Source organism: Mobula hypostoma, chromosome X2, assembly GCF_963921235.1.
Source record: "Mobula hypostoma chromosome X2, sMobHyp1.1, whole genome shotgun sequence".
Classification (NCBI taxonomy): domain Eukaryota; kingdom Metazoa; phylum Chordata; class Chondrichthyes; order Myliobatiformes; family Myliobatidae; genus Mobula; species Mobula hypostoma.
The window spans coordinates 48,894,746-48,920,322 of NC_086129.1; the positions used below are offsets into that span (position 1 = coordinate 48,894,746).

Consider the following 25,577-nt stretch of genomic DNA (forward strand, 5'->3'; position numbering starts at 1 on the left):
GTGTTTGGGTCACCAGTTGAAAGGAACACGAGGCTGAGGGGCAGAAATATAGAACAATGTTGGTTGTAGCCCTGAACTACAGCCAGGGCTACAACCAACCCAGGTGACCCAGGTTGGTCAGGTGACCTTGAGCCAATGGGATGGAGATCCATTATTTCAACTGATCAGGAACACTATAAGAGTCAGGAACTCCAAACAGTGATGAATTTTCAGCAACCACCGTGGATAAGGAGGACCCCATGGACACGTGGAGATCGGGACCACGAGGAACCTGGCCAGTGTAGGCTCCTTTCCCGGGTAATATCCTTTTCTCTTCATTGACTGTTCATGGGGAGTCAGGGAATTCTAGTGGGTGTGCACACAGGTAGTTCGTTTGTGAACCCATGTGCTTTTTAGTTGAGACAATAAAGAATACTTGCTGGTAAATACAGATTCTCCGTTCCTTTCTGATGATTGTTACTGAGGGGTAGGTTCCTATAACAGTCGAGTCAAAGTCAAAAGTCACAGTTGAGTTTATTATCATCTGCACAAGTGCATGTGTGCACAGGTGCAATGAAAAACTTATTGCAGTAGCATCACAGGGACATAACATCAGGTAAGTAGCATTCACAAGAAAAACATAAATTAAACTTCAATTACTCAAAATTATACAAGCAATAAGACAATTAGAACAAAAAAATGTCCACTATGGTGCAACACATAAAAAAAATTGGACTGTGCCAGTCAGTGAGCGGGCGCATGAGAAGCAGCAGCGATTTCACTTCGGCACGCAGTTGAAGATTTAAAACCGCCAGCGCTTTGCAACAGGTTTGAGAGTTGGACAGCACCCAATCTGTGAGTGGGAGCACGATAAGAAGTGGTAATTTCACTTAAGTATGCTATTTTAGATATGGTGTGTGACAGTTTTCAGAGTTGGACTGCGCCCAATCAGTGAATGGGAGCATCAGAAGAAGCAAGATATTTCATTTAGGTACGCGGCTGAAGACTTAAAAAGGGCAGCATTTTGCGGCAGTTTCGGATTTGGACCACACCCAATCAGTGAACCAGAGCATGAGAAGAAACTATGATTTCAGGTAAGTCTGAAGCTGAAGATTCAAAAAGGTAGCGCTTCGCAATAGTTTTCAGAGTTGGACTGTGCCCAGTCAGAGAACGGGAGCACGAGAAGAAGCAGCAATTTCACTCAGGTACGCGACTGAAGATTAAAAAAGGCAATTCTTTGCAGCGGTTTGCGGAGCTGGCCTATGCCCAATCAGTGAGCAGGAGGTTGAGAAGAAGTGGCGATTTCACTTAGGTTTGCTGCTGAAGATAAAAAAGCAGTCAGCGATTAGCAGCAGTTTTTGGAGTTGGATTGCGCCCAGTCAGTGAGAGGGAGGTTGAGAAGAAGTGGTGATTTCATTTAGGTTCACAGCTGAAGATTAAAAAAGGCAACTCTTTGCGGCAGTTTGCGGAGCTGGCCTATGCCCAATCAGTGAGCAGGAGGATGAGAAGAGGTGATTTCACTTAGGTTTGCGGCTGAAGATGAAAAAAGGCAGCACTTTGCGCCAGTTTTTGGAGTTGGACTGTGCCCAATGAGCAGGATGAGAAGCAGCAATTTCCTTAGGTACACGGCTAAAGGTTAAAAGCGGCAATGCTTTGCAGCAGTTTTCAGAGTTGGACAGTGCCCAATCAGTGAGCAGCAGCATCAGAAAAAGCAGAAATTTCATTTAGATTTGCAGTTGAATGTTAAAAAAGGCAGCATTTTGCGGCAGTTTTCGGAGTTGGACTGCGCCCAATTAGTGAGTGGGAGGATGATAGAAGCGGTAATTTCACATAGGTACGTGGTTGAAGATCAAAAAATGCAATGTGTTGCGGTAGTTTCTGGAGTTGGACTGTGCCTAATCAGAAGCGGGAGCACGAGTAGAAACAGCAATTTCACTTGGGTATGCGGCTGAAGATTTAAAAAGGCAGCACTCTGAGGCAGTTTTCAGAGTTGTACTGCACCCAATTAATGAATGGGATTCATTAAAAAGGGTGAATAAAAGTAAGGCAGGGGTGGGCAGAGTGGCCATTGTGTGAGAGGGCCAGTGTAGGGGTGGTTTTGGCTCATTAGGCTTGTGTGAGGCAAGTATCTGGTAAGTTTCTTCTTCTTTATTCCTCATCCCTTGTCTGTAGGGGCACAGTTAGCGCAGTGAGAATGGCTCCAGGGGTTGTGTCTTGTTCTGTGTCTAAGACAAGGAACTCTGAGAAACCACCAGCCTCCCAGATAACCACATCTGTACCAGGTGTACCAAGCTCCAGCTCCTGAGAGAACGTGTATAAGGAACTGGAGCTGCAGCTCGATGACCTTCGACTCATACGGGAGAATGAGGATGTGATAGACAGGAGCTACAGGGAGGTTGTCACCCCTAGGGTGCAGGAGACAGGTGACTGGGTGACAGTCAGGAGAAAGAGGGAAAAGGGGCAGCCGGTACAAAGTACTCCTGTGGCCGTTCCGTTCAACTATAAGCACACTGCTTTGGATACTGTTGAGGGGGACAACCTACTGGGGGGAGCCGCAGTCACCAGGTTTCTGGTGCTGTGGCTCAGAAGAGAACAGAGGTGATAGGAGATTCCATAGTCAGAGGAATAGAGACGACGTTCTGTGGACATGATAGAGACATCCGGGTGGTATGTTGTCTCCCAGGTGCCAGGGTCAGGGATGTCTCAGATCGGGTCCACGGTATTCTAAAGGGGGAGGGTGAGCATACTGGCATCAATGTCCTAGGTAGGAAAGGTGAAGAGGTCCTGAAGAGAGATTTTAGGGAGCACGGTAGAAAGCTGAAAAGTAGGACCTCCAGGGTAGTAATCTCTGGATTGTTGCCCATGTCACATGCCAGAGGACAAGAACAGGATGATGTGGCAGATGAATGTGTGGCTGAGGAACTGGTGCAGGGGGCAGAGGTTCAAAATTGTTGATTATTGGGATCTGGGTGGCATTGTTCTGTTGGTAAAAAATGAAATCAAATCATTAGAAAGAGGTGACATAGGATCGGAAAATGTTGAATCATTGTGGGTAGAGTCAAGGAACTGTAAGGGTAAAACGACCCCGATGGGAGCTGTATATGGGGGTGCGAACAGTAGAAAAGATGTGGTCTACAAATTACAATGGGGGATAGAAATTGCATGTCAAAGGGGCAATGTTACCAATAGTCATGGGGGATTTAAATTTGCAGGTAGATTTGGAAAATCAGGTTGGTGATGAATCCCAAAAGGGGAAATTTGTGGAATGCCTACGAGGTGGCTTTTTAAAGCAGCTGGTGGTTGAGCCCACTAGGGGATCAGCTATTCTAGATTGGGTGTTGTAAAATGAACCAGAATTGATTACAGAGCTTGAGGTAAAGGAATCCTTAGGGCCAAGTGATCATAATATGATGGAATTTACCCTGATATTTGAGAAGAAGCTAAAGTCAGATATATCAATATTCCACTGGAGTAAAGGGAGTTACAGAGGCACGAGAGAGGAGTTGGCCAGAATTGATTGGAAAGGAACACTAGCAGGGATGACGGCACAGCAGCAATGGCTGGAGTTTCTGGGAGCAATCTGTAAGGTGCAGAATAGATACATCCCAAAGAGGAGGAAGTATTCTAAAGGCAGGATGACGTAACTGTGGTTGACAAAGGAAGTTAAAGCCAAAGAGAGGGCATATAATAGAGCAAAGATTTGTGGGAAATTGGAGGATTGGGAAGGTTTCAAATACCAACAGCAAGCAACTAAAAATCATTAAGAAGGAAAAGATAGAATATGTACTCTAGGTGAGCTAGCCAATAAAATTAAAGAGGATTCCAAAATTTTCTTCAGGTACATTAAGTGCAAAAAAGAGGCAAGAGTGGATATCGGACCACTGGAAAATCATGCTGGAGATGTCGTAATGAGGGACAAGGAAATGGTAGACAAACAATAAGTATTTTACATCAGTCTTCACCATGGAAGACATTCTGAAGGTGGATAAGTCACCTGGACCAGATGGTATACACCTTAGAGTTCTGAAAGAGGTGGCTGAAGAAATTGTGGAGGCATTAGTAATGATCTTTCAAGAATCAATTGATTCTGGCATGGTTCTGGAGGAATGGAAAATTGCAAATGTCACTCCACTCCAAGAAGGGAAGAGAGGCAGAAGAAAGGAAATTATAGGCCAGTTAGTCTGACTTTTAGTAGTTGGGAAGATGTTACAGTCAATTGTTAAGGATGTGGTGTTGTGGTACTTGGAGGCACATGATAAAATAGGCTGTAGTCAGCATGGTTTACTTAAGGGGAAATCTTGAATGACAAATCGGTTGGAAGAAACAACAAGCAGGATAGACAAAGGAGAATCAGTGAATGTTGTGTACTTGGATTTTCAGAAGGCCTTTGACATGATGTCACACATGAGGCTGCTTAACAAGTTAAGGGTCCATGGTATCACAGGAAAGATTCTTGAATGGATAAAGAGTGACTGACTGGCAGGAGGCAAAGAGTGGGAATAAAGGGAGCCTTTTCTGACTGGCTGCCGGTGACTAGTGGTGTTCCACAGGGGGCTGTGTTGAGACCGATTCTTTTTCCATTATATGTCAATGATTTGGACGAAGGAATTGATGGCTTTGTGGCCAAGTTTACAGACGATAAGACGATAGGTGGAGGGGCAGGTAGTTTTGAGGAAGCAGAGAGGTTACACAAGGACAGATGAGGAAAATGAGCAAGTAGCAGATGGAATGTTATAGTCATGCACTTTGGTCGACAAAATAAAAGTGAATACTATTTTCTAAATAGAGAGAAAATTTAAAAATCTGAGATACAAAGGGACTTGGGAGTCCTTGTGCAGAATTCCCTAAAGGCCAATTTGCAGTTTGACTTGGTGTTAGGAAGACAAATGCATTGATAGCATTCACAGAGTCATAGAGAAGTACAGCATAGAGACAGGCCCTTTGGCTCATCTAGTCCATGGCAAAATCATTTAACCTGCCTCCTCCCAACAACCTGCACCTGGACCAGAGTCCTCCACATCCCTACTATCCATGTACCTACCCAAACTTTCTTAACATTGAAATCGAGCTTGTATGCACCACTTGAGTGAAGTAGTTTCCCCTCATGTTCCCCTTAAACTTGTCACCTTTCATCCTTAAGCCATGACCTCTGGTTGTAGTCCCACCCAACCTCAGTGGAAAAAGCCTGCTTGCATTTACCTTATCTATACTCCTCATAATTTTGTATACGTCTATCAAATGTTCTCTCAATTTTCTACGTTCTATAGAATACAGTCCTAATCTATTCAATCCTTCCTTGTTACTCAGGTCCTCCAGATCTGGCAAATTCCTTGTAAATTTTCTCTGTACTATTTCAACTTTACTTGCATCTTTCCTGTAGGGTAGGTGACCAAAACTGCACACAGTACTCCAAATTAGGCCTCACCAATTCTGACACAAATTTAACATAACATCCCATCTCCTGTACTCAACACCTTGATTTATGAAGGCCAATGTGCCAAAAGCTTTAATTACGACCCTATCTACTTGTGATGCCACTTTCAATGAATTATGTACCTGTGTTCCCAGACCCTTTTGTTCTACCGCACTCCCCAGTGACCTACCGTTCACTGTGTAAGTCCTACCCTGGTTGGTCCTACCACAGTGCAAAGCCTCACACTTGTCTGCATTAAATTCCTTCTGCCATTTTTCAGCCCATTTTTCCAGCTGATGCAGATCCCTCTGCAGCCCTTGATAGCCTTCCTCACTGTCCACTACACCCTAATGTTGGTGTCATCAGCAAATCTGCTGATCCAGTTAACCACATTATTTTTCAGATCATTGATATAGATGACAAATAACAATGGACCCAGCACTGATCCCTGTGGCACACCACTAGTCACAGGCCTCCAGTCAGGGAGGCAAATCCTCTACCGCCACTCTCTGGCTTCTCCCACAAAGCCAATATGTAATCCAGTTTACTACCTCATCTTGAACACCAAGAGACTGAACCTTCTTGACCAACCTCCTGTGTGTGACCCTGTCAAAGGCCTTGCTAAAGTCCATGTAGACAATATCCACTGCCTTGCCTTCATCCACTTTCATGGTAATATCCTTGAAAACTGTAAGATTGGTTAGACACGACCTACCACGCACAAAGCCACGAAGACTATCCCTAATCAGTCCATGTCTATTCAAATACTTGTATAACTCAATAGGTCTATAATATAAAAGCAAGGATGTAATGCTGAGACTTTAATGTTGACACTGGTGAGGCCTCACTTGGGGTATTATGCGCAGTTTTGGGCCCCTTATCTAAGAAAAGATGTGCTAAAACTGGAGAGGGTTCAAAGGAGGTTCATAAAAATGATTCTGGGTTTGAATGGCTTGCATAGGAAGAACTTTTGATGGCTCTGGGCCTCTACTCAATGGAATTCAGAAGAATGAGGGGTGACCTCACTGAAACCTATTGAATGGTGAAAGGCCTTAATAGAGTGGATGTGGAGAGGATGGTTCCTATAGTGGGGAGTTTAGATTAGATTCAACTTTATTGTTATTGTGCCAAGTACAGATACAAAGCCAATGAAATGCAATTAGCACCTGACCAGAACTGCAAAAGAATAGTGTTATTTACAAAACAATTGCAAATAAAAAGTAAGTGCTACAGCATACAAATATAAAAGTACCAGAAGGCACAGCCTCAGAATAGAGGGATATCCAATTAGAACAGAGATGAGGAAGAATTTCTTTAGCCAGAGAATCTGTGGAATTAGTGGTGAATCAGTGGAATTCTTTGCCACAGGCGGCTGTGGAGGCCAAATCTTTATGTATATTTAAGGCAGAGGTTGATAGATTCTTGATTAGTCAGGGCATGAGGAGAAGGCAGGAGATTGGGGCCAAGAGGGAAATTGATCGGTCATGACGAAACGGCAGATCAGACTCAATGGGCCAAATGGCCTAATTCTGCTCCTATATCTTATGGTCTTAAAATGCTGGAGGAACTTAGCAAACAGGCAGCATCAATGGAGGGGAATAAACAGTCAATGCTTTTGACCTGATGAAGATTCGGGTCTGAAATGTCAACAGTTTATCCCCTCTATAGATGCTGCTTGACTTGTTGAGTTCCTCCAGCATTTTGTGTGTGTTGTATAACATTGGCAATCAGAGAGGATCTTCCCACCATGTTACTCTGTGTTGTAAGTGTGTGGTCTCGGCACTGCAGCAGATTAGGATAGAAGGTGAGCTTACGTAGGTGAGCTTTCATTGCCATCATGTACTGTCCGGTCAACTCCGAGCACTGCCTCCCCATGAGTTCAGAGATCAGCTTATAATCCTTCCAGAGCACGTAACCTGGCGTGAACATGATGTCCTCAATCTCCTCAGGGTCCTTCCCGAGGCGGCAGAGACACTGCTTCGCCTCGCTCCAAATCACCAGGAACTCCTCTTCTGGCACACCGAGGTAACCATCCCTCAGCACTAGCCGCCTCCGCAAGTACAGCAGTCGCAGGAGGCTGGCAGGCTTGGAGTGGTCATCTGTGGGGGGCTCTGTCCGCCAGCCTTTTCTCGGCGCGGGGAAGGACTTGACGTGCATCATCAGAAAGACGATAAGTGTGATATCGTACTTCTGGAACTCCAGGCGGGAAGTCTTCAGCGGATATAGCAATGCCCAGTCAGAGTGGGAGGCAAAGGTTGCCTGATATTCCCTGAAGTACCGGTGCAGTTCCGTTTTCTTCAGCTTCCGAATTTCTGCCTGCAGGTCACTGGGGGGCACACGCTCGGCAAAAACCTTCTGTGCTATCCGTGTCCCCTCCAAGATAATGAGGTACATCAGCCGGAAGAAGTTACAGTAAGAGTTTCGCTCTTCCGCTGGGAGATCCTCACGCCTTCGCAGTCTCTTAAGCGGCATGTATCTTTTGAAGCGAGGTATGTAACCATCACCTGGGATGAAAGAATGGAAAATAGCATTCATTGGAGAGTTACTGTGTTATTTGTATTAATGAACAATGTAATCACAATGTATAAAGATAATGGTACAGCTATAAAATTATGATTAGACCACACTTGGAGTTCTGGTCACCTCATGAGAGCATGGAAGTGGATGCTTTGGAGAGGGTGCAGAGCAGTATTATTTGGAGTATTGAGAGAGGGTGCAGATGAATATTACCTGGAGTATTGTCAGTATTTAGAGACAGTGCAGAGCAGTATTACTTCCAGTATTGGAGTATTGAGAGAGGGTGCAAAGCAGTATTACTTAGGAGTATTGACAGAGGATTAAAGCAGTATTAGAGTATTGAGAATATTGATAGAGGGTGCAGAGGAATATTACTTGCATTGTGAGTATTTAGAGAGGGTGTAGAGCAATATTACTTGCAATGGAGTACTGGTTAGAATACAGTCGGCCCTCTGTATCCACGGGTTCCGCATCCGCAGATTCAACTAACCGCGGATCAGGATAAAAAAAAACCCAGAAATTCTCTCTCCAGCACTCGTTGTTTGAGCACATATCCTGACATTAGTATTATTGAGCCTCCTCCAAAGCGTCCTTATTCCCTAAACAATACAGTGTAACCACTATTTACATAGCATTTACATTGCATTAGGTATTATAAGTAATCTAGAGATGATTTAAAGTATACAGGAGGATGTGCGTAGGTTATATGCAAATACTACACCATTTTATATATGGGACTTGAGCATCCACGGAATTTGGTATCCGTGGGGGGTCCCGGAAACCAATCCCCCACGGATATCGAGGGACAACTGAAATTGTGTTCCTTTCTGGTCACCTCATTATAGGAAGAATGTGGCAGATTTAGTGACAGTGCAGAGGAGATCTACCAGGGAACAGCCTGGGTTAGACAGCACTTCTTATGAAGATAAGTTGAGCAAGCTAAGACTTTTCCCTTTGGAGTGAGAGTATGTGAGGTCACTTGATAGAGATATACAAGATTATAAAAGGCATAGATAGAGTGATTTTTTCACAGGGCAGAACATGACTAACAGAAGGCAGCAGAGCTTTAAGGTATTTGGAGTAAAGTATAATGAGATGTCAAAGATAATTTTTTTTTTAAAACAGAGAGTAGTGGGTGTGTGGAAGGTGCTGCCTGGAGTGTCAATACTGGTAGAGACAGATATATTAGAGACATTTGAGAGCAAATGGATGAGAATGGATTGGTATGTGGAAGCAAGGGTTGGATTGATTTGGAGTAGATTAAAGAGTCGGGGCTGAAGGGCCAGTACTGTGCTATAATGTTAAGTTCTATGTACAAGACAGGACATGTTCTATTGCTCTGCATACACTTCCTACAGCTTTTTTAAAATTTCATTGTACATCTTTCATGATCAAATTATCACCACTTATTATTAAAGTAATGGAAAGTATCCATATGCAGGCTATTAACCAAGATCATGAATCAGTCCTCAGGCAAAGTCTCGACTCTCCCTTTGCTGCCACTCTGTTCCCACAGCAGTATGCTTTTTTGCTGTAGGTCACAGTTTCTTATATCATGTCTCTTATGCCATCACAACCCCATTTATTATTATTACGACCCTGAACAATTCATTAAAGATTTATGAGAGAACTTACAGAAAGTCAGATTCTTGTAAATCAGGTCTTTCATAACCTGGAGACTGCCTGTATTGAGTTTTCTATAGAAGTTCCAATTTTCATACTTTCTGAATAATGTCACAAACTTCTTAAAAGACATTATATGAATTACACTTAACAAATGCACAATTCCAAAGAGAATATGTGGTGCAGGACAGAGTGGGGGAAGGTAGTAGGAGGTATATGTAGTGCATGAACATCAACACTGACCAGTCTTTGGCTCGACTGAACACAGTCAGCAGATTTGTGTCTGGGACCCGGATCAGTTGGACAACAAGAGCTATATGTATAGAGTCATAGGGTTGTACAGTATGGATAAAGACCCTTTGGCCCGCTCGTGCCCATACCAAAAAGATGTACCATAGATTCAAGCTAACCCAATTCCCCAGCACTTGGTATATGCTCAAGTTCTCATCATTCATGTACCCATCGGCATTCTTCTTAAATGTATCAAAAGTACATGCCGTAACCACTTCCTCTGGCAGCTCGTTCCATAAGATCAGAAGATGTTTAAGCAGATTTCGGCCATTCTGCCCATCAGCTCCACTCCACCATTCAATAATGGCTGATTAATTATCCCTTTCAAACCTATTCTCCTGCCTTCTCCCCATAACCTTGCTCTTACTAATCAAGGAACTATCGACCTTCACTTTAAATATATATATATATATATATATATATATACACATACACATACATACACACACTCGGCCTCCACAGTCACCCATGGCAATGAATTCCACAGATTCACCACCCTCTAGCTAACTAAATTCCTCTTCATCTCTATTCTAAAGGGACATACTTCTATTCTGAAGTTGTACCCTTTGTTCCCTACTATAGGAAACATCCTGTCCACATTCACTCTACCTATGCCTTTCAATATTAAATAGATATTTGGATAAATATATTCCATTTATCCACCACTCACTGTATAATTAAATTATCCCTGAGATACTATTTCACCTCTAACGTTGAAACTATGTCCTCTAGTTTTTGATCACCAACTCTGGGAAAAACACCGCTCACCTACCGAAAGCACTCATGATTTTAATTATCTGTATGAAATCACCCCTCAGTCTCCTTTGCTCCAAAGAGTAAAGGCCCAGCCTGTCTAACTTCTCCCTATAACCCATGTTGCAGAGGTGAAACATATTCAGACATTAAAAATCCCCATTGCAAAATGACTTTGTACTTTATAGTGCCTTTCACAACACCCTAACACCCTTGCAGTCAATTAACTAGTATTCTAAAGTCTGCAGCAAATTCTGACGTTATTATAATGCAGGATGTTATCACAGCCAGTAATTAATGTTTCTGATCAGATGAGGGATAATTTTCACCAGGTTAACAAAACTAAAAAGCCGGATTAAAAATAACCGGCAAGGATCCCAGACTTATTCTGTAGTCATCCCATTCCACTTACGCAGTTTTTCAAATTCCTGTTGGAACTCATCCAGACATTTTTTCAGCGTCGGGAAGGATCTGCGCTCTTCTTCCAAAAGGAAAACAAACTCAGCCTTCTCAGCAGCCGACTTCATGTAGACAATGACCTCCAGCAGCCTCTGGCCTCTGTGTACGGGGGAGGTCTTCATCAGCAGGTCATTCTCCACATCGGTCAGAATATTTCGGTTCTGCAGACTATAAATAAGGTCCCTTAAAGGGATGCCATTCAGTGGTTCTGCCAAAACCTCCAGGTACAGGTACAGGAAACTGTCAGCACAACTGTTGCCTTTAAAGAAAAAATACATAATAAAATACCATTAGCCTTTCAGAATCACATTCAGGTTTACTATCAAAGTTGCTGGTGAACACAGCAGGCCAGGCAACATCTATAGGAAGAGCAACACACATCAAAGTTGCTGGTGAACGCAGCAGGCCAAGCAGCATCTATAGGAAGAGGCGCAGTCGACGTTTCAGGCCTGACTTAGTCCTGACGAAGGGTCTCGGCCTGAAACGTCGACTGCGCCTCTTCCTATAGATGCTGCTTGGCCTGCTGCGTTCACCAGCAACTTTGATGTGTGTTGCTTGAATTTCCAGCATCTGCAGAATTCCTGTTGTTCTATAGGAAGAGGTACAGTCGACGTTTCAAGCTGAGACCCTTTGTCAGGACTAGCTGAAGGAAGAGCTAGTAAGAGATTTGAAAGTGGGAGGGGGAAGGGGAGATCCAAAATGACAGGAGAAGACAGGAGGGGGAGGAATGGAGCCAAGAGCTGGATAGGTGATTGGCAAAAGGGATATGAGAGGATCATGGGACAGGAGGCCCAGGGAGAAGGAAAAGTGGGGGGAGGGGGACCCAGAGGATGGGCAAGGGGTATAGTCAGAGGGACAGAGGGAGAAAAAGGAGAGAGAAAGAATGTGTGTATATAAATAAATAACGGATGGGGTATGAGGGGGAGGTGGGGCATTAGCGGAAGTTAGAGAAGTCAATGTTCATGCCATCAGGTTGGAGGCTCCTCAGACAGAATATAAGGTGTTGTTCCTCCAACCTGAGTGTGGCTTCATCTTTACAGTAGAGGAGGCCGTGGACAGACATGTCAGAATGGGAATGGGATGTGGAATTAAAAGGTGTGGCCACTGGGAGATCCTGCCTTCTCTAGCGGACAGAGCGTAGGTGTTCAGCAAAACGATCTCCCAGTCTGCGTCGGGTCTTGCCAATATATAGAAGGCCACATTGGGAGCACCGGACGCAGTACATCACCCCAGCCGACTCACAGGTGAAGTGTCGCCTCACCTGGAAGGACTGTCTGGGGCCCTGAATGTTGGTAAGGGAGGAAGTGTAAGGGCATGTGTAGCACTTGTTCCGCTTACAAGGTGTGACAAGAGAACCAGTTATCAGAAGATTGATGCCGATAAGAGGACAATGAGGGAACATGCAAGGTGCTAATAAGAGAGAGGCGAGAGAGATTACCGAAAGGAGACACGGTTCCGAGTATTGTCAGAGACCGGTGGCTTTGAACCCTGAACTGTTTGAAGTTTGATGGACAGGCAATACCCCAGCAGGGGGATAAAAAGGGACAGGTTCGCTAAGGCAACAGACACACGACTCTACGAGGTAACGAGACCCTGGAAGCGGTGTACCCCCACAAGTTGGTGGGAAGTTTTGAGGTCTGGTCGTGGGACCAGCCATAGACGCACAGGGTAGAAAGATACGGTCGGCGGGAACCTGGTGAGTGTGTCCGCCCTTGCCTGGGTGCCGGGTTCACCACAGAAGAACAATCGTATCCGGAACGGAGGGGTCACAGTCGGTGACCTCAGAAGACATTACAAAGGGCTCGCCCGAAAGCTAACTGCGAGGAATATTGAAGGTCTGTGTGGAATCCGTTTTGAATATTCACTCGCTTTCGCTCTCTCTCTTCTCCCCGCCCCAACGGCACAACAGCGATTACTGTCAACTGAACTGAACTTTGCGTCACTTGAAACTGATCAGTTACCCCTAGGCTGCGATAGAGCTTGATTGATCCTATTATCCTAGTTCTGTGTACATGTGTGTTTTATCATTGCTAAATTGTTGCATTTATATCCTTTTGATTAGAGTACTGTGTTACTTATTTCTTTAATAAAACTTTCTTAGTCCCAGTAATCCAGACTCCAACTAAGTGGTCCATTTCTGCTGGTTTGGCAACCCAGTTACGGGGTACGTAACAAAGGATAAATGCCAGGAGGGAGATCAGTGGGGAGGGATGGGGGAGACGACCAGAGGGATTGGGGGTTCACCAGCAACTTTGATGTGTGTTGCTTGAATGTCCAGCATCTGCAGAATTCCTCGTCTTTGCAAATTTATTATCACTGACTTTGATGATGTGAAATGGGTTACTTTGCTGCAGCAGGACAGTGTAAAATATAAACTTACAAGTAACAAAATAAATAAACAATGGAAAAAAAAGAATAAAGAGGTAGTGTTCAAGAAACATTCAGAAATCTGATGGTGGAGGGGAAGAAGCTGTTTCTGAATCATTTAGTGTGCATCTTCAGGCCCCTGTACCTCCTCCCTGATGGTAGCAATGAGAAGAGGTACAGCGTGTAAACAGGCTCTTGTGTGAACCACATCCACGCCAACCATCAAACATCTATTTATGTCAATCCTACGCTAACCTGTCTTATTCACTGCATATTCTTATCAATTCCCATTGAACGTTACCTCTTGTCCACATGCTGGAGGCAATTTACATTGACCTGTTTCCACAAGCCATTTTACATTGACCACTTTGATGATGTGCGAGGGATCAGAAGCACTCGGGAAAAAGCCACATGGTCAGAGGGAGAACGTGCAAGATCCACACAGACGGGTCACGGCAGCTGTGAGTCAGCAGCTCTGTCAGTCATGCTTCCCTAGAAAGTTTTAGTCTAAAATACAGGAGTTAACGTCTTAAACATCCCATCAACTTTCCCTCTCACTTTACTGATCATTCTAATAGGCTTACTAAACATTCAGTTCACTTTTGCCCTGTCCTTCCATCAATAAGGAATTGACCTACAGTACATTCCTCACACAATTGCAGGATTAACTCTCAATTGCCCAGGGTTCTGCAAGGCAAAATATGAACCTTAATCCGTACTGAAGGTTGAATCATACAACCATAAGACACAAGAGCAGAATGAGGCCATTCACCCCATCAAGTCTGTTCTACCATTCCATCATGACTAATTTATTATCACTCTTCAACCCCATTCTCCTGCCTTCTACCCATAACCTTTGATACCCTTACGAATCAAGAACCAATAAGCATTCACTTTAAATGTACCCAATGACTTGGCCTGCAGTTGTCTGCGGCAAGGAATTCCACAGGTTCACCACAGATTCTCCTGCCTTCTCCCCGTATCCCATCATGTCCTGACCAATCAAGAATCTATCAGCCTCTGCCTTAAACACACATAAAGATTTGGCCTCCACAGCTGCCTGTGGCAAAGAATTCCACTGATTTACCACTAATTCCACAGATTCTCTGGCAAAAGGAATTCCTCCTCATCTTGTTCTAAACAGATGTCCCTCTATTCTGACGCTGAGCCCTCTGGTCCTAGACTCACAATAGGAAACATCCTCACCACATTCACTCTGTCTAGGACTTGCGCCATTCAATAGGTTTCAATGAGATCATCCCCATTCTTCTAAATTCCAGGCTTGCTAAGGCTATTGGGAGGTGGGAACCAAACTGAAGGAAGGGGAGGTTGGCTCACATAGAAACATAGAAAACCTACAGCACAATACAGGCCCTTTGGCCCACAAAGATGAGCCGAACATGTCCCTACCTTAGAAATTACCAGGCTTACCCATAGCCCTCTATTTTTCTTAGCTCCATGTACCTATCCAGGAGTCTCTTAAAAGACCCAATCGCATCCGCCTCCACCACCGTTGCGGGCAGCCCATTCCACGCACTCATCACTCTCTGAGTAAAAAACTTAGCCCTGACATCTCCTCTGTACCGGCTCCCCAGCACCTTAAACCTGTGTCCTCTTGTGGCAGCCATTTCAGCCCTGGGAAAAAGCCTCTGACTATCCACACAATCAATGCCTCTCATCATCTTATACACAAATAGAGAAAGCTTGGAGACAGTTCAAGAGAGAGGATAGGCAGGTGATAGAGAAGGGATATGCTCAGACTGATGGTTTGAGATGTGTCTATTTTAATGCAAGAAGCATCATGAACAAAGTGGATGAGCTTAGAGCGTGGATCAGTACTTGAAGCTATGATGTTGTGGCCATTACAGAGACTTGGATGGCTCAGGGACAGGAATGGTTACCTAGAGTGCCAGGCTTTAGATGTTCCAGAAAGGACAGGGAGGGAGGCAAAAGAGATGGAGGCATGGCACTGTTGATCAGGGATAGTGTCACGGCTGCAGAAAAGGAGGAAGACATGGAGGGATTGTCTATGGGGTCTCTGTGGGTGGAAGTTAGAAACAGGAAGGGATCAATAATTCTACTGGGTGTTTTTTATAGGCCACCCAATAGGAACAGGGACATCAGGGAGCAAATAGGGAGACAGATTCTGGAAAGGTGTAATAATAACAGGGTTGCCATGGTGGAAGATTTTAATTTTCCAAATATTGATTAGCATCTCCTTAAAGCAAGTGGTTTAGATGGGGTGAAGTTTGTTAGGTGTGTTCAGGAAGGTTTCCTGACACAATATGTAGATCAGCCTACAAGAGGAGAGGCTGTACTTGATCTGGTATTGGGAAATGAACCTGGTCAGGTGTCAGGTCTCTCAGTGGGAGAGCATTTTGGAGATAGTGATCACATTTCTATCTCCTTTACGATAGCATTGGGGAGGAATAGGAACAGACAAGTTAGGAAAGCGTTTAATTGGAGTAAGGGGAAATATGAAGCATAAATTGGGAACAGATGTTCTCAGGGAAATGCACAGCAGAAATGTGGCAAATCAGGGGATATTTGCGTGACGTTCTGCACAGGTACGTTCTAATGAGACGGAAAGGATGGAAGGGTACAGGAACCATGGTGGACAAAGGTTGGTTAAAATCTAGTCAAGAAGAAAAGCTTACGAAAGGTTCAAAAAACTAGGCAATGACAAAATCTAGAAGATTATAAGGCTAGCAGGAAGGAGTTTAAGAATGAAATTAGGAGAGCCAGAAGGGGCCATGAGAAGGCCTTAGTGAGCAGGCTTAAGGAAAACTCCAAGGCATTCTACAAGTCTGTGAAGAGCAAGAGGATAAGACGTGAGAGAATAAAACCAATCAAGTGTGACAGTGGAAAAGTGTGTATGGAACCGGAGGAGATAGCAGAGGTATTTAATGAATACTTTGCTTCAGTTTTCACTACTGAAAAGGATCTTGGTGATTGTAGGGATGACTGACAGCGGACTGAAAAGCTTGAGCATATAGATATTAAGGAAGAGGATGTGCTGGAGATTTTGGAAAGCATCAAGTTGGCTAAGTCACCGGGACCGGATGAGATGTACCCCAGGCTACTGTGGGAAGCGAGGGAGGAGATTGCTGAGCCTCTGGTGATGATCTTTGCATCATCAATGTGGACGGGAGAGATTCCGAAAGATTGGAGGGTTGCGGATGTTGTTCCCTTATTCAGGAAAGGGAGTAGAGATAGCCCAGGAAATTATAGACCAGTGAGTCTTACTTCAGTGGTTGGTAAGTTGATGGAGAAGATCCTGAGAGGCAGGATTTATGAACATTTCGAGAGGTATAATATGATTAGGAATAGTCAGCATGGCTTTGTCAAGGGCAGGTCGTGCCTTACGAGCCTGATTGAATTTTTTGAGGATGTGACTAAACACATTGATGAAGGTAGAGCAGTAGATGTAGTGTTTATGGATTTCTGCAAGGCATTTGATAATGTACCCCATGCAAGGCTTACTGAGAAAGTAAGAAGGCATGGGATCCAAGGGGACCTTGTTTTGTGGATCTCATTGAAACCTATCCAATGATCCAAAAATCTGAAACCCACCCTCCTAAAACCAACTCCATTGCTATGTGTTCAACTATATGATCTTATTTCTGACCTCACTAGCACGTGGCATGTGTTGCAGATCTGAATCACAACCTTGGAGGCTCTGCCCTTTAACTTAGCACCTAACTCCCTGAACTTACTTCACTGAAACTAGTCACTCTTTCCACCCATGTCAATAGTATCTACATGGACCACGACCTCTGGCTGTTCACCCTCCCACTTAAGAATGTTGAGGTCTTGATCTGAGATGTCCTGGACCCTGGCACCCAGGAGGCAACAGCCATTCAGGTATCTCGTTCTTGTTCACAGAACATCCTTTCTGTACCCCTAACCAATGAATCCCCTATTACTACAGCTCGTCTCTTCTCCCCATCTCCTTTCCTATGAGCTGCAGAGCCAGGCTCAGTGCCTGAGACCTGACTGCTGTGACTTTCCTCTGCTATGTCATTCCCCTTAACAGTATCCAAAGTGATGTAGCTGTTGTTGAGGGGTATGGCCATAGTGGTAGTTCTGCACTGGCTGCCTATCCCCTTTCCCCCTCCGAACAGTCACCCAGTTACCTGTGTCCTGCACCTTGGGTGTAACGACATAAGTCCCTGTAAGTCCTGTCTATCAAACCCTCAGTCTCCTGAATGATCTGGAATTCATCCTGTTCCTGTTCCAGCTCCAACTCCTTAACACGGTCTGTTAGAAGCTGCAGCTGGGTGCACTTCTTGCAGGTGTCGTCATCAGAAACACTTGAGGTCTCCCTGCCTTCCCATATCCTACGAGAGGAGCTTCCAGCATCCTGTCTGGCATCTCAACTGCTCTAAATGTGCAATAAGAAATAAAGAAAAAAACTGACCTATGGCCTAGCCTCTCCTCGCTAAGACCTTGATGAACCAAAGCCTCAACTCTCCACACCAACACTGGCCCACTCACACAACAGCCACTCTGCTTAAACCTAACTCTTTATTATTGTTCCTTGCCAAGTGCCTAATAACGTGCAATCCAATGTCTCCTCGGGACAGTATCACACAAAATGTGCCGACTGCCTCTGCTCACTTCCTTTAAACTCTCTCTCCTCGGCCACAATCCCATGGTGAGCAAAATGTGCCGACTGCACTCTTTCAATCTTACTGACATCTTTAAGACATCTTTCATCTTGGAGCATGCCAACCACTTTCAGGGATTATTAATGGAACCAAACCCTTACATCCTTCAGGAATTGTACATCATTCACCACCTCCGGAAAGCACTGCTCCTTGGATCAATGTGGAGTTTCTCCAAGCCTGCACTTCAATCATCATTAGATGTATCTGCAAGTTGCTGCTGGGATGGAAACGGTTTTTTTATTGTATTTAGAGATACAGCACAGCAACAGGCCCTTCTAGCCCAAAGAGCCCACACCAACCAATTACACACATGACCAATTAGCCTACGAACCCATATGTCTTTGGAACGTGGGAGGAAACCAGAGCACCCAGAGGAAACCCACATACTCAAGGGAGAGAAGTATGAACTGCTTTTTGACAACAGCAGGAAATAAGCCCAGTGTTACTGACGCTGTAATAGCATTACGCTAACTACTATACAACCCTGCCCTCTGATGCAAATTCATCTGAACAAAGGTGATACAACTTCACCAGGAGTGAATGCAGATGTGTATTTGTGTATACTCCTCAGCTTAATGTTCTGTAATCCTCTGTGTGAAACTGAGAAACATTACAAAACAAGTTGGAAGGACAGATGATTTGTAAATCTCATCCCATGAAGTCTGCAGGCAGAATTCCAACGTACCCATTTCCTCCAGATTCTGGACCCATTTGGAAAGTTCCGGCTTCAGTCCATCGATAGCGACTAGCACAGACGTAAACTTGCGAATCTCCAGGTTGGAGTTCTTTTTCAGCACGATTCGAAGCAGGGCATCAAGCTTCAATGGCCCAGTGCTCTGCTTCTCCACCTCTTCCTGGTCAATTTCAGAGAGAAATTTCTTCAGCTTCAAGCGATAGAGCAGGAACGAGATATCCTCCACACCGTGAGTGATCAGCTCCTGCTCCGAATGCACTGCTCGCCACAGACGACACTTGGAAGGATCAAAGACTATCTTATCTGTAAGCAACCAAAGAAAATAAATGTTAGCTAAGAGAAACTTTGATGCCTCGCATGCACACAATGGACAGTCAGACACGGACTATAAGACATAGGAGCAGAATTAGGCCATTCAGCCCATCGAGTCTCCTCCGCCACTTCTTCATATCTGATCCCAGAAACCATTCAACCCCATTCACCTGCCCTCTCACCATATCCCTAGAAACCCCAACCAATCAGGAATCTGTCAACTTTCACTTTAAGTATACCCACAGACTTGGCCTCCACCGCAGTCTGTGGCAGAGCATTCCACAGATTCACCACTCTTTGGCTTAAAAAAAATTCCTCCTTACTTCTAGAAACATAGAAAACCTACAGCAATAATACAGGCCCTTCGGCTCACAATGCTGTGCTGAACATGTACTTACTTTAGAAATTACCTCGGGTTACCCATAGCCCTCTATTTTTCTGAGCTCCATGTACCTATCCAGGATTCTCTTAAAAGACCCGATCGTATCCGCCTCCACCACTGTCACCGACAGCCCATTACACACTCACCATTCTCTGCGTAAAAAACTATCCCTGACATCTTCTCTGTACCTACTTCCAAGCACCTTAAAACTACTCCCCCTCGCGTTAGCCGGTTCAGCCTGAGGAAAAAGCCTCTGACTATCCACACAATCAAACACACGATTCTGTTTGAAAAGGTCGCCCCTCAATTTTGAGGCTGTGCCCTCTAGTTCTGGATACCCCCACCACAGGAAACAACCTCTCCACACCCACCCTATCTAGTCCTTTCAACATTCAGTAGGTTTCAATGAGATCCCCACGCATTCTTCCAAATTCTGGTGAGTACAGGCCCAAGGCTACCAAATGCTCCTCATAAGTTAACCCCTTCATTCCTGGAATCATCCTCATGAACCTCCTCTGGACTGTCTCCAATGACAACACATCCTTTCTGAGATATGGGCCCAAAGCTGTTGACAATACTTCAAGTGCAGCCTGACTAGTGTTTTATAAGGCCTTGCTTTATCTCCTTGCTTTTATATTCTATTCCCCTCGAAATAAACGCCAACATTGCATTTGCCACCTGTACCACAGACTCAACCTGTAAATTTACCTTCTGGGAGTCTTGCACCTCTGATATATGTATTTTTTCCCCATTTAGACAATAGTTCGCCCTATTGTTCCTTTTACCAAAATGCACCATCATACATATCATATATGACCATCAGCACCCTAGAGACAGCACACCCAGAGGCTGCCTTCATCGTCACTGGTGACTTTAATTGAGCATCGCTGTCTAAAGTCTCTTTGAAGTTTTGTCAACATATCCAGGTGAGCACACTGGGAGATAGCACACTGAACTACTGCTACTCTCCCTTCTGCAATGCTTACAAAGCGCTCCTCCACCCCCCCATTTGGAAAATCAGATCACTCCTCCATTTTTCTGGTGCCAAAGTACAGGCAGAAGCTGAAACAAGTAGCAGCCATAGTTAAAACAGTCCACTGTTGGTCTGACCAATCAGCCTCCATGTTACTGGACTGTCTTCCATGATAAGGATGTCGCTGAGTTCACAGATGGGGTCACGAGTTTCATCTGGAAGTGCATCGAGGATGTTGTCCCCCAGAAAGCAGTCAGGGTCTCTTCAAACCAGAAACTCTGGATGAACAGCTCAATACAAGCAGAGCTTACGTTGCCGGTGACCACCAGGAACTCAAGAAATGCAGTTACAATCTGTGCAAAGTCATCAAGGCAGCGAAACAACAATATAGGGATAAGATCCAGACACAACTCTCCACCAACAACACACGCAGCTTACGGCAAGGTCTGCACACCATCGCAGACTTCAAAGCTAAACACAGTGGTGTTTCCAACATCAATTCCTCTCTCCCAGATAAACCAAATCTTTTTTACGCTCGGTTCGATGTCGCCATCACTAAGCTCCTGAGGAGAGCCGCTGATGTGACCTGCAGCTTGGTCATCTCCGAGGCCGAAGTACACAGGTGTGTCCAACGAGTGGAAACCCTAACCCTAACGCAAGACCGGACGGCATCCCAGGGCCAGTACTCAGGATGTGCGCAGCACAACTGGCAGGTGTGTTTACAGACATTTTTAATCTCTCCCTCTCCCAGTGTAGAGTGCCCTCCTATTTCAAACATCCACCATTGTTCCTGTACCTAAAAAGACCAAGGTAACATGTCTGAACAACTCACATATAAAGATTTGGCCTCCACAGCTGCCTGTGGACAAGAATTCCACTGATTCACCACTAATTCCACAGATTCTCTGGCTGAAGAAATTCCTCCTCATCTTGTTCTAAACAGATGTCCCTCTATTCTGACGCTGAGCCCTCTGGTCCTCGACTCACAATAGGAAACATCCTCACCACATTCACTCTGTCTAGGACTTTCGCCATTCGATAGGTTTCAATGAGGTTACCCCTCCTGTCACACTCACCTCAATAATGCTTTGCTTTGAGAGGCTGGTCAAGGACTACACCTGCAGCATGCCACCATCCAAACTGGATCCCCTACAATTCACTTACCGACATAACTGATCAACAGATGATACAATAGCCATAGCTGTAAACACTGTCCCTACACATCTGGAGAAGAGGGATGCTTATATAAGAATGCTGTTCTTGGACTACAGTTCAGCATTCAACACCATAATTCCATCAGGAAGCTCAGAGACCTCAGCCTTGACCCTGCCTTGTGCAGCTGGATCCTGGACTTTCTGTCAGATCGCCGGCAGGTGGTAAGAGTGGGCTCCCTCACCTCCAACCCTCTGACTCTCAACACAGGTGCCCCTCAGGGCTGTGTACTAAGCCCCTTCTTTCACTCTCTGTGTCGTCACCCACAGCTCTAATCTGCTAATTAAATTTGCTGACGACACTACATTGATTGGCCTAATCTCAAATAATAATAAGGCAGCCTACAGAGAGGAAGTCATCACCCTGACACAGTGGTGTCAAGAAAACAACCTCTCCCTCAATGTCACAAAAACAAAGGAGCTGGTTGTGGATTACAGGAGGGATGGAGATGGCTAACCCTTATTGACATCAATGGATCTGGGGCTGAGAGGGTGAACAGCTTCAAGTTCCTTGGCATAAACATCACCGAGGACCTCATGTAGTTTTGTACACACCAGCTGTGTGCTGAAAAAGCACAACAGTGTCTCTTTCACCTCAAGTAGTTGAGGAAGTTGAGTATAGGCCCTCAAATCCTAAGAACTTTCTACAGGGGCACAATTGAGAGCATCCTGACTGGCTACATCACTGCCTGGTATGGGAACTGTACCTCCCTCAATCACAGGACTCTGCAGAGAGTGGTGCAGACAGCCCAGTGCATCTGCAGTTGTGAACTTCCCGTGATTCAGGACATTTAGAAAGACAGGTGTGTAAAAAGGGCCTGAAGAATTATTGGAGACACAAGTCACCTCAACCACAATCTATTCCAGCTGCTACCATCCGGGAAACAGTACCGCATCATTAAAGCCAGGACCAACAGGCTCCGGGACAGCTTCTTCCACCAGGCCATCAGACTGATTAATTCATGCTGACACAACTGTATTTCTACGTTATATTGACTGTCCAGTTCTACATACTATTTATTATAAATTACCATAAATTGCACAATTGAACGGGGATGTAACGTAAAGATTTTTACTCGTGTATGTGAAGGACGTAAGTAATAGAGTCAATTCAATTTCCCAACACTGTATTCCATCTGCCACACTTTTTTGCCCATTCTTCCAATTTGTCTAAGTCCTACTGCAATCACATTGCTCCCTCAGCACTACCTACCCCTCCACCCATCTTCATATCATCCGCAAACTTTGCCACAAAGCCATCAATTCCATTATGTAAATCATTCACAAACAATGTGAAAAGTAGCGGTCCCAATATTGATTCCTGTGGAACACCACTAGTCACTGGCAACCAACCAGAAAAGGCCCCTTTATTCCCACTCGTTGCCTCCTGCCTGTCAGCCATTCTCCCTCTCAAATGGCAGTATGAATTCAATCATATTATGATCACTGTCTCCGAAGGGTTCCTTTATGATAAACTAACTAATAAAATCTGGGTTATTACACAACACTCAATCCATGATAGCTTTTCCCCAAGTAGGCTCAAGCACAAGCTGCTCTAAAAAGCCATCTCGTAGGTATTCAACAAATTCCCTTTCTTGCAATCCGACACGAACTTGATTTTCCCAAGCCTTTTGCATATTAAAGTCCCCCATTACAATTGTGAGATTAACTTTATTACAGACACAAGCACGGAGACCCAGACAGAGACACGCACACACAGACACGTCTGGAGACTTACAGTACCTTGGATTTTTGGGAGAGAGCAGAGGCCTCTGCGGGCACACTGGAATCTGTACTGAGTTGGGGGCTAGGCCTTCCCATCAGTGGTGTCCTCCAGTTTTCACTTGGTGGAAGACAACGTGGCTCCAGGACAACATCCCATGCACCACAAATCGACAGGCCATGCCACTCAGGTACTTGGGCTATATATTTTTTGTGACTGTATGTTTTTCTGCTATTATATGTACTACTGTGAGAGACTGTTGGTATTGTGTTTTACACCTTGGCTGCTTCGTTTGGCTGTATTCATGTATATGGTTGAATGACAATTAAAATTCAACTTGAAAAATAATGCCAATCTCTTAACTTCATTAATTTTGTCAAGGTTTCTCGTGTTTCAATGTGCTGCTCTTTTACTACAAAGTAGAAACATAAAATTAATTTTGTGTTCAGATCTCTTAAGGTTTTGAAGATCATAAGACATAGGAACAGGTTGTACGTGCATCGTCCCCTACATCAGTCAATGTGCCCACTTACAGCTTTGAACCAATTTGTAGTCTAGATATCTCAGCAGTAATTCACAATCCAAGAATTAGTGGAACAATCATAGATAAAGAACACAGGGGAGGTGGATTTCACCCTCACACTTCACACACTACTAAGGCAAGTCTCCGTGAGAAAATTAATCAAAGTAAGGGCATCAAAGGTTATGGGGAAAGGCAGGAGTTGAGAGGGAAAATAAATCAGCCATGATGGAAAGGTGGAGCAGAGTCAATGGGCTAAATGGCCTAATTCTGCTCCTATGTCCTATGGTCTTATTCAGCTCATCAGGTCTGTTCCACCATTCCATAATGGCTGATTTATTATCCCTCTCAACCCCATTCTCCTGCCGCCTCCCTGTAACCTTTCACACCCTGACTAATCAAGAATCTACCAACCTCTGCTTTAAATGTACTCAGCGACTTGGCCTCCACAGCTGTCTGTGGCAATTGATTCCACAGATTCCCCACCCTCTGGCTGAAGAAATTCCTCCACAGCTCTGCTCTAAAGGGACGACCTTCTATCCTGAGGCTGTGCCCCCGGTCCTGGACTCACCCACTATTGGAAGTATCCTTTCCACGTGCATTTCCCACCAGCAAAGGGGCAATAAAAGCACATTTTCGATGGCAGTCGTAAAAACCAGAGGAGTTTTATTAGGGAGAGAGCGAGCCTGTGGTATGTCGAATTACCGGGTGAACAAGTAGTCTTTGGGGTATTGCAAGTCTGTGTCTTTATTGATGCTTTTGCTGCACACTTGAGTGCTCAGTGGGGGGCGCCGATGCTTTTTTTTGCTGGTGGGGTGGGGAAGGGAGATCATTGCTTTGCTGCTGCTTACACATGGGTGGGGGGGCACTTTGGGTTTCTAACATTTAACTGTCATTCATTCTTTCGGGCACTCCTCTGTTTTCGTAGATGTTTGCAAAGAAAAGGAATTTCAGGATGTATACCCCTGACATTAAATGAAACCTTTGATGGGGAAAATGCATTTTTACTCAGTGTTCTGATGAAACCAGTGATGAATGGAATCAAATTAACTGGAAACGTACAAAAGTGCATTTGATCTATAGTTATAAAAGAAAACTTTACAAAGAAAGGACAGGGCAGTGGACAGTCTTTCATAGGGCCAGATAGGCAATTTGTGGCTGAATGGCCTCATTGAGCTGTAGGATTCCATCTGCAGGCCCCAGGATGTGAAGAACGAAGAGTCTGAAATACCTGGTATGGGTTTTATCATTCTGCACACTCAAAGCAACCAACACTTCCTTCTATTTTAATGGCGCTAATTTGATGCTTAGAGCTATGGAGCTTAAACAGACGGATAGAGAAACACACAAACAAAATACTGGAGGAACTCAGCAAGTCAGGCAAAGTGTTGACTCTTTACTCCCCTAAATAGTACTGCTTGACCTGCCGAGTTCCTCTAGCACTTTGTGTGTGTGTTACTCTGGATTTCCAACATCTGCAGAATCTTTAATGTTTATGCGATGGATAGAGATAGGCTTTGGATCTACTTACCTGCACTTTTTGGTTCTGATATTTTCCTGGAACTATTTTCTTCTTCATATCTAAAGTATGGAGATATGTGAGGGTTAGTAAGTTACTTTAACTGTTTTATTTGCTTCAGCAACCTTTCCTCCTTCATCTTATCAATTGGTACCAATTTACAGCCAGGTT

The 25,577-nt window shown here is 44.6% G+C and overlaps 1 protein-coding gene across 1 annotated transcript in view; it reads right to left on the reverse strand.

Moving 5' to 3' along the window:
* LOC134340888 (uncharacterized) overlaps window positions 1-25,577 on the reverse strand; it is a 167,734-nt gene that overhangs the window by 49,855 nt on the left and 92,302 nt on the right. Inside the window, exons 17-20 of the mRNA XM_063038461.1 lie at window positions 25,419-25,468; window positions 18,758-19,069; window positions 10,989-11,294; window positions 7,207-7,896 (exon numbers count right to left, since the gene is read on the reverse strand). Of these exons, the coding sequence (XP_062894531.1) occupies window positions 7,207-7,896; window positions 10,989-11,294; window positions 18,758-19,069; window positions 25,419-25,468 (1,358 nt within the window). The remainder of the gene's footprint in view (window positions 1-7,206; window positions 7,897-10,988; window positions 11,295-18,757; window positions 19,070-25,418; window positions 25,469-25,577) is intronic.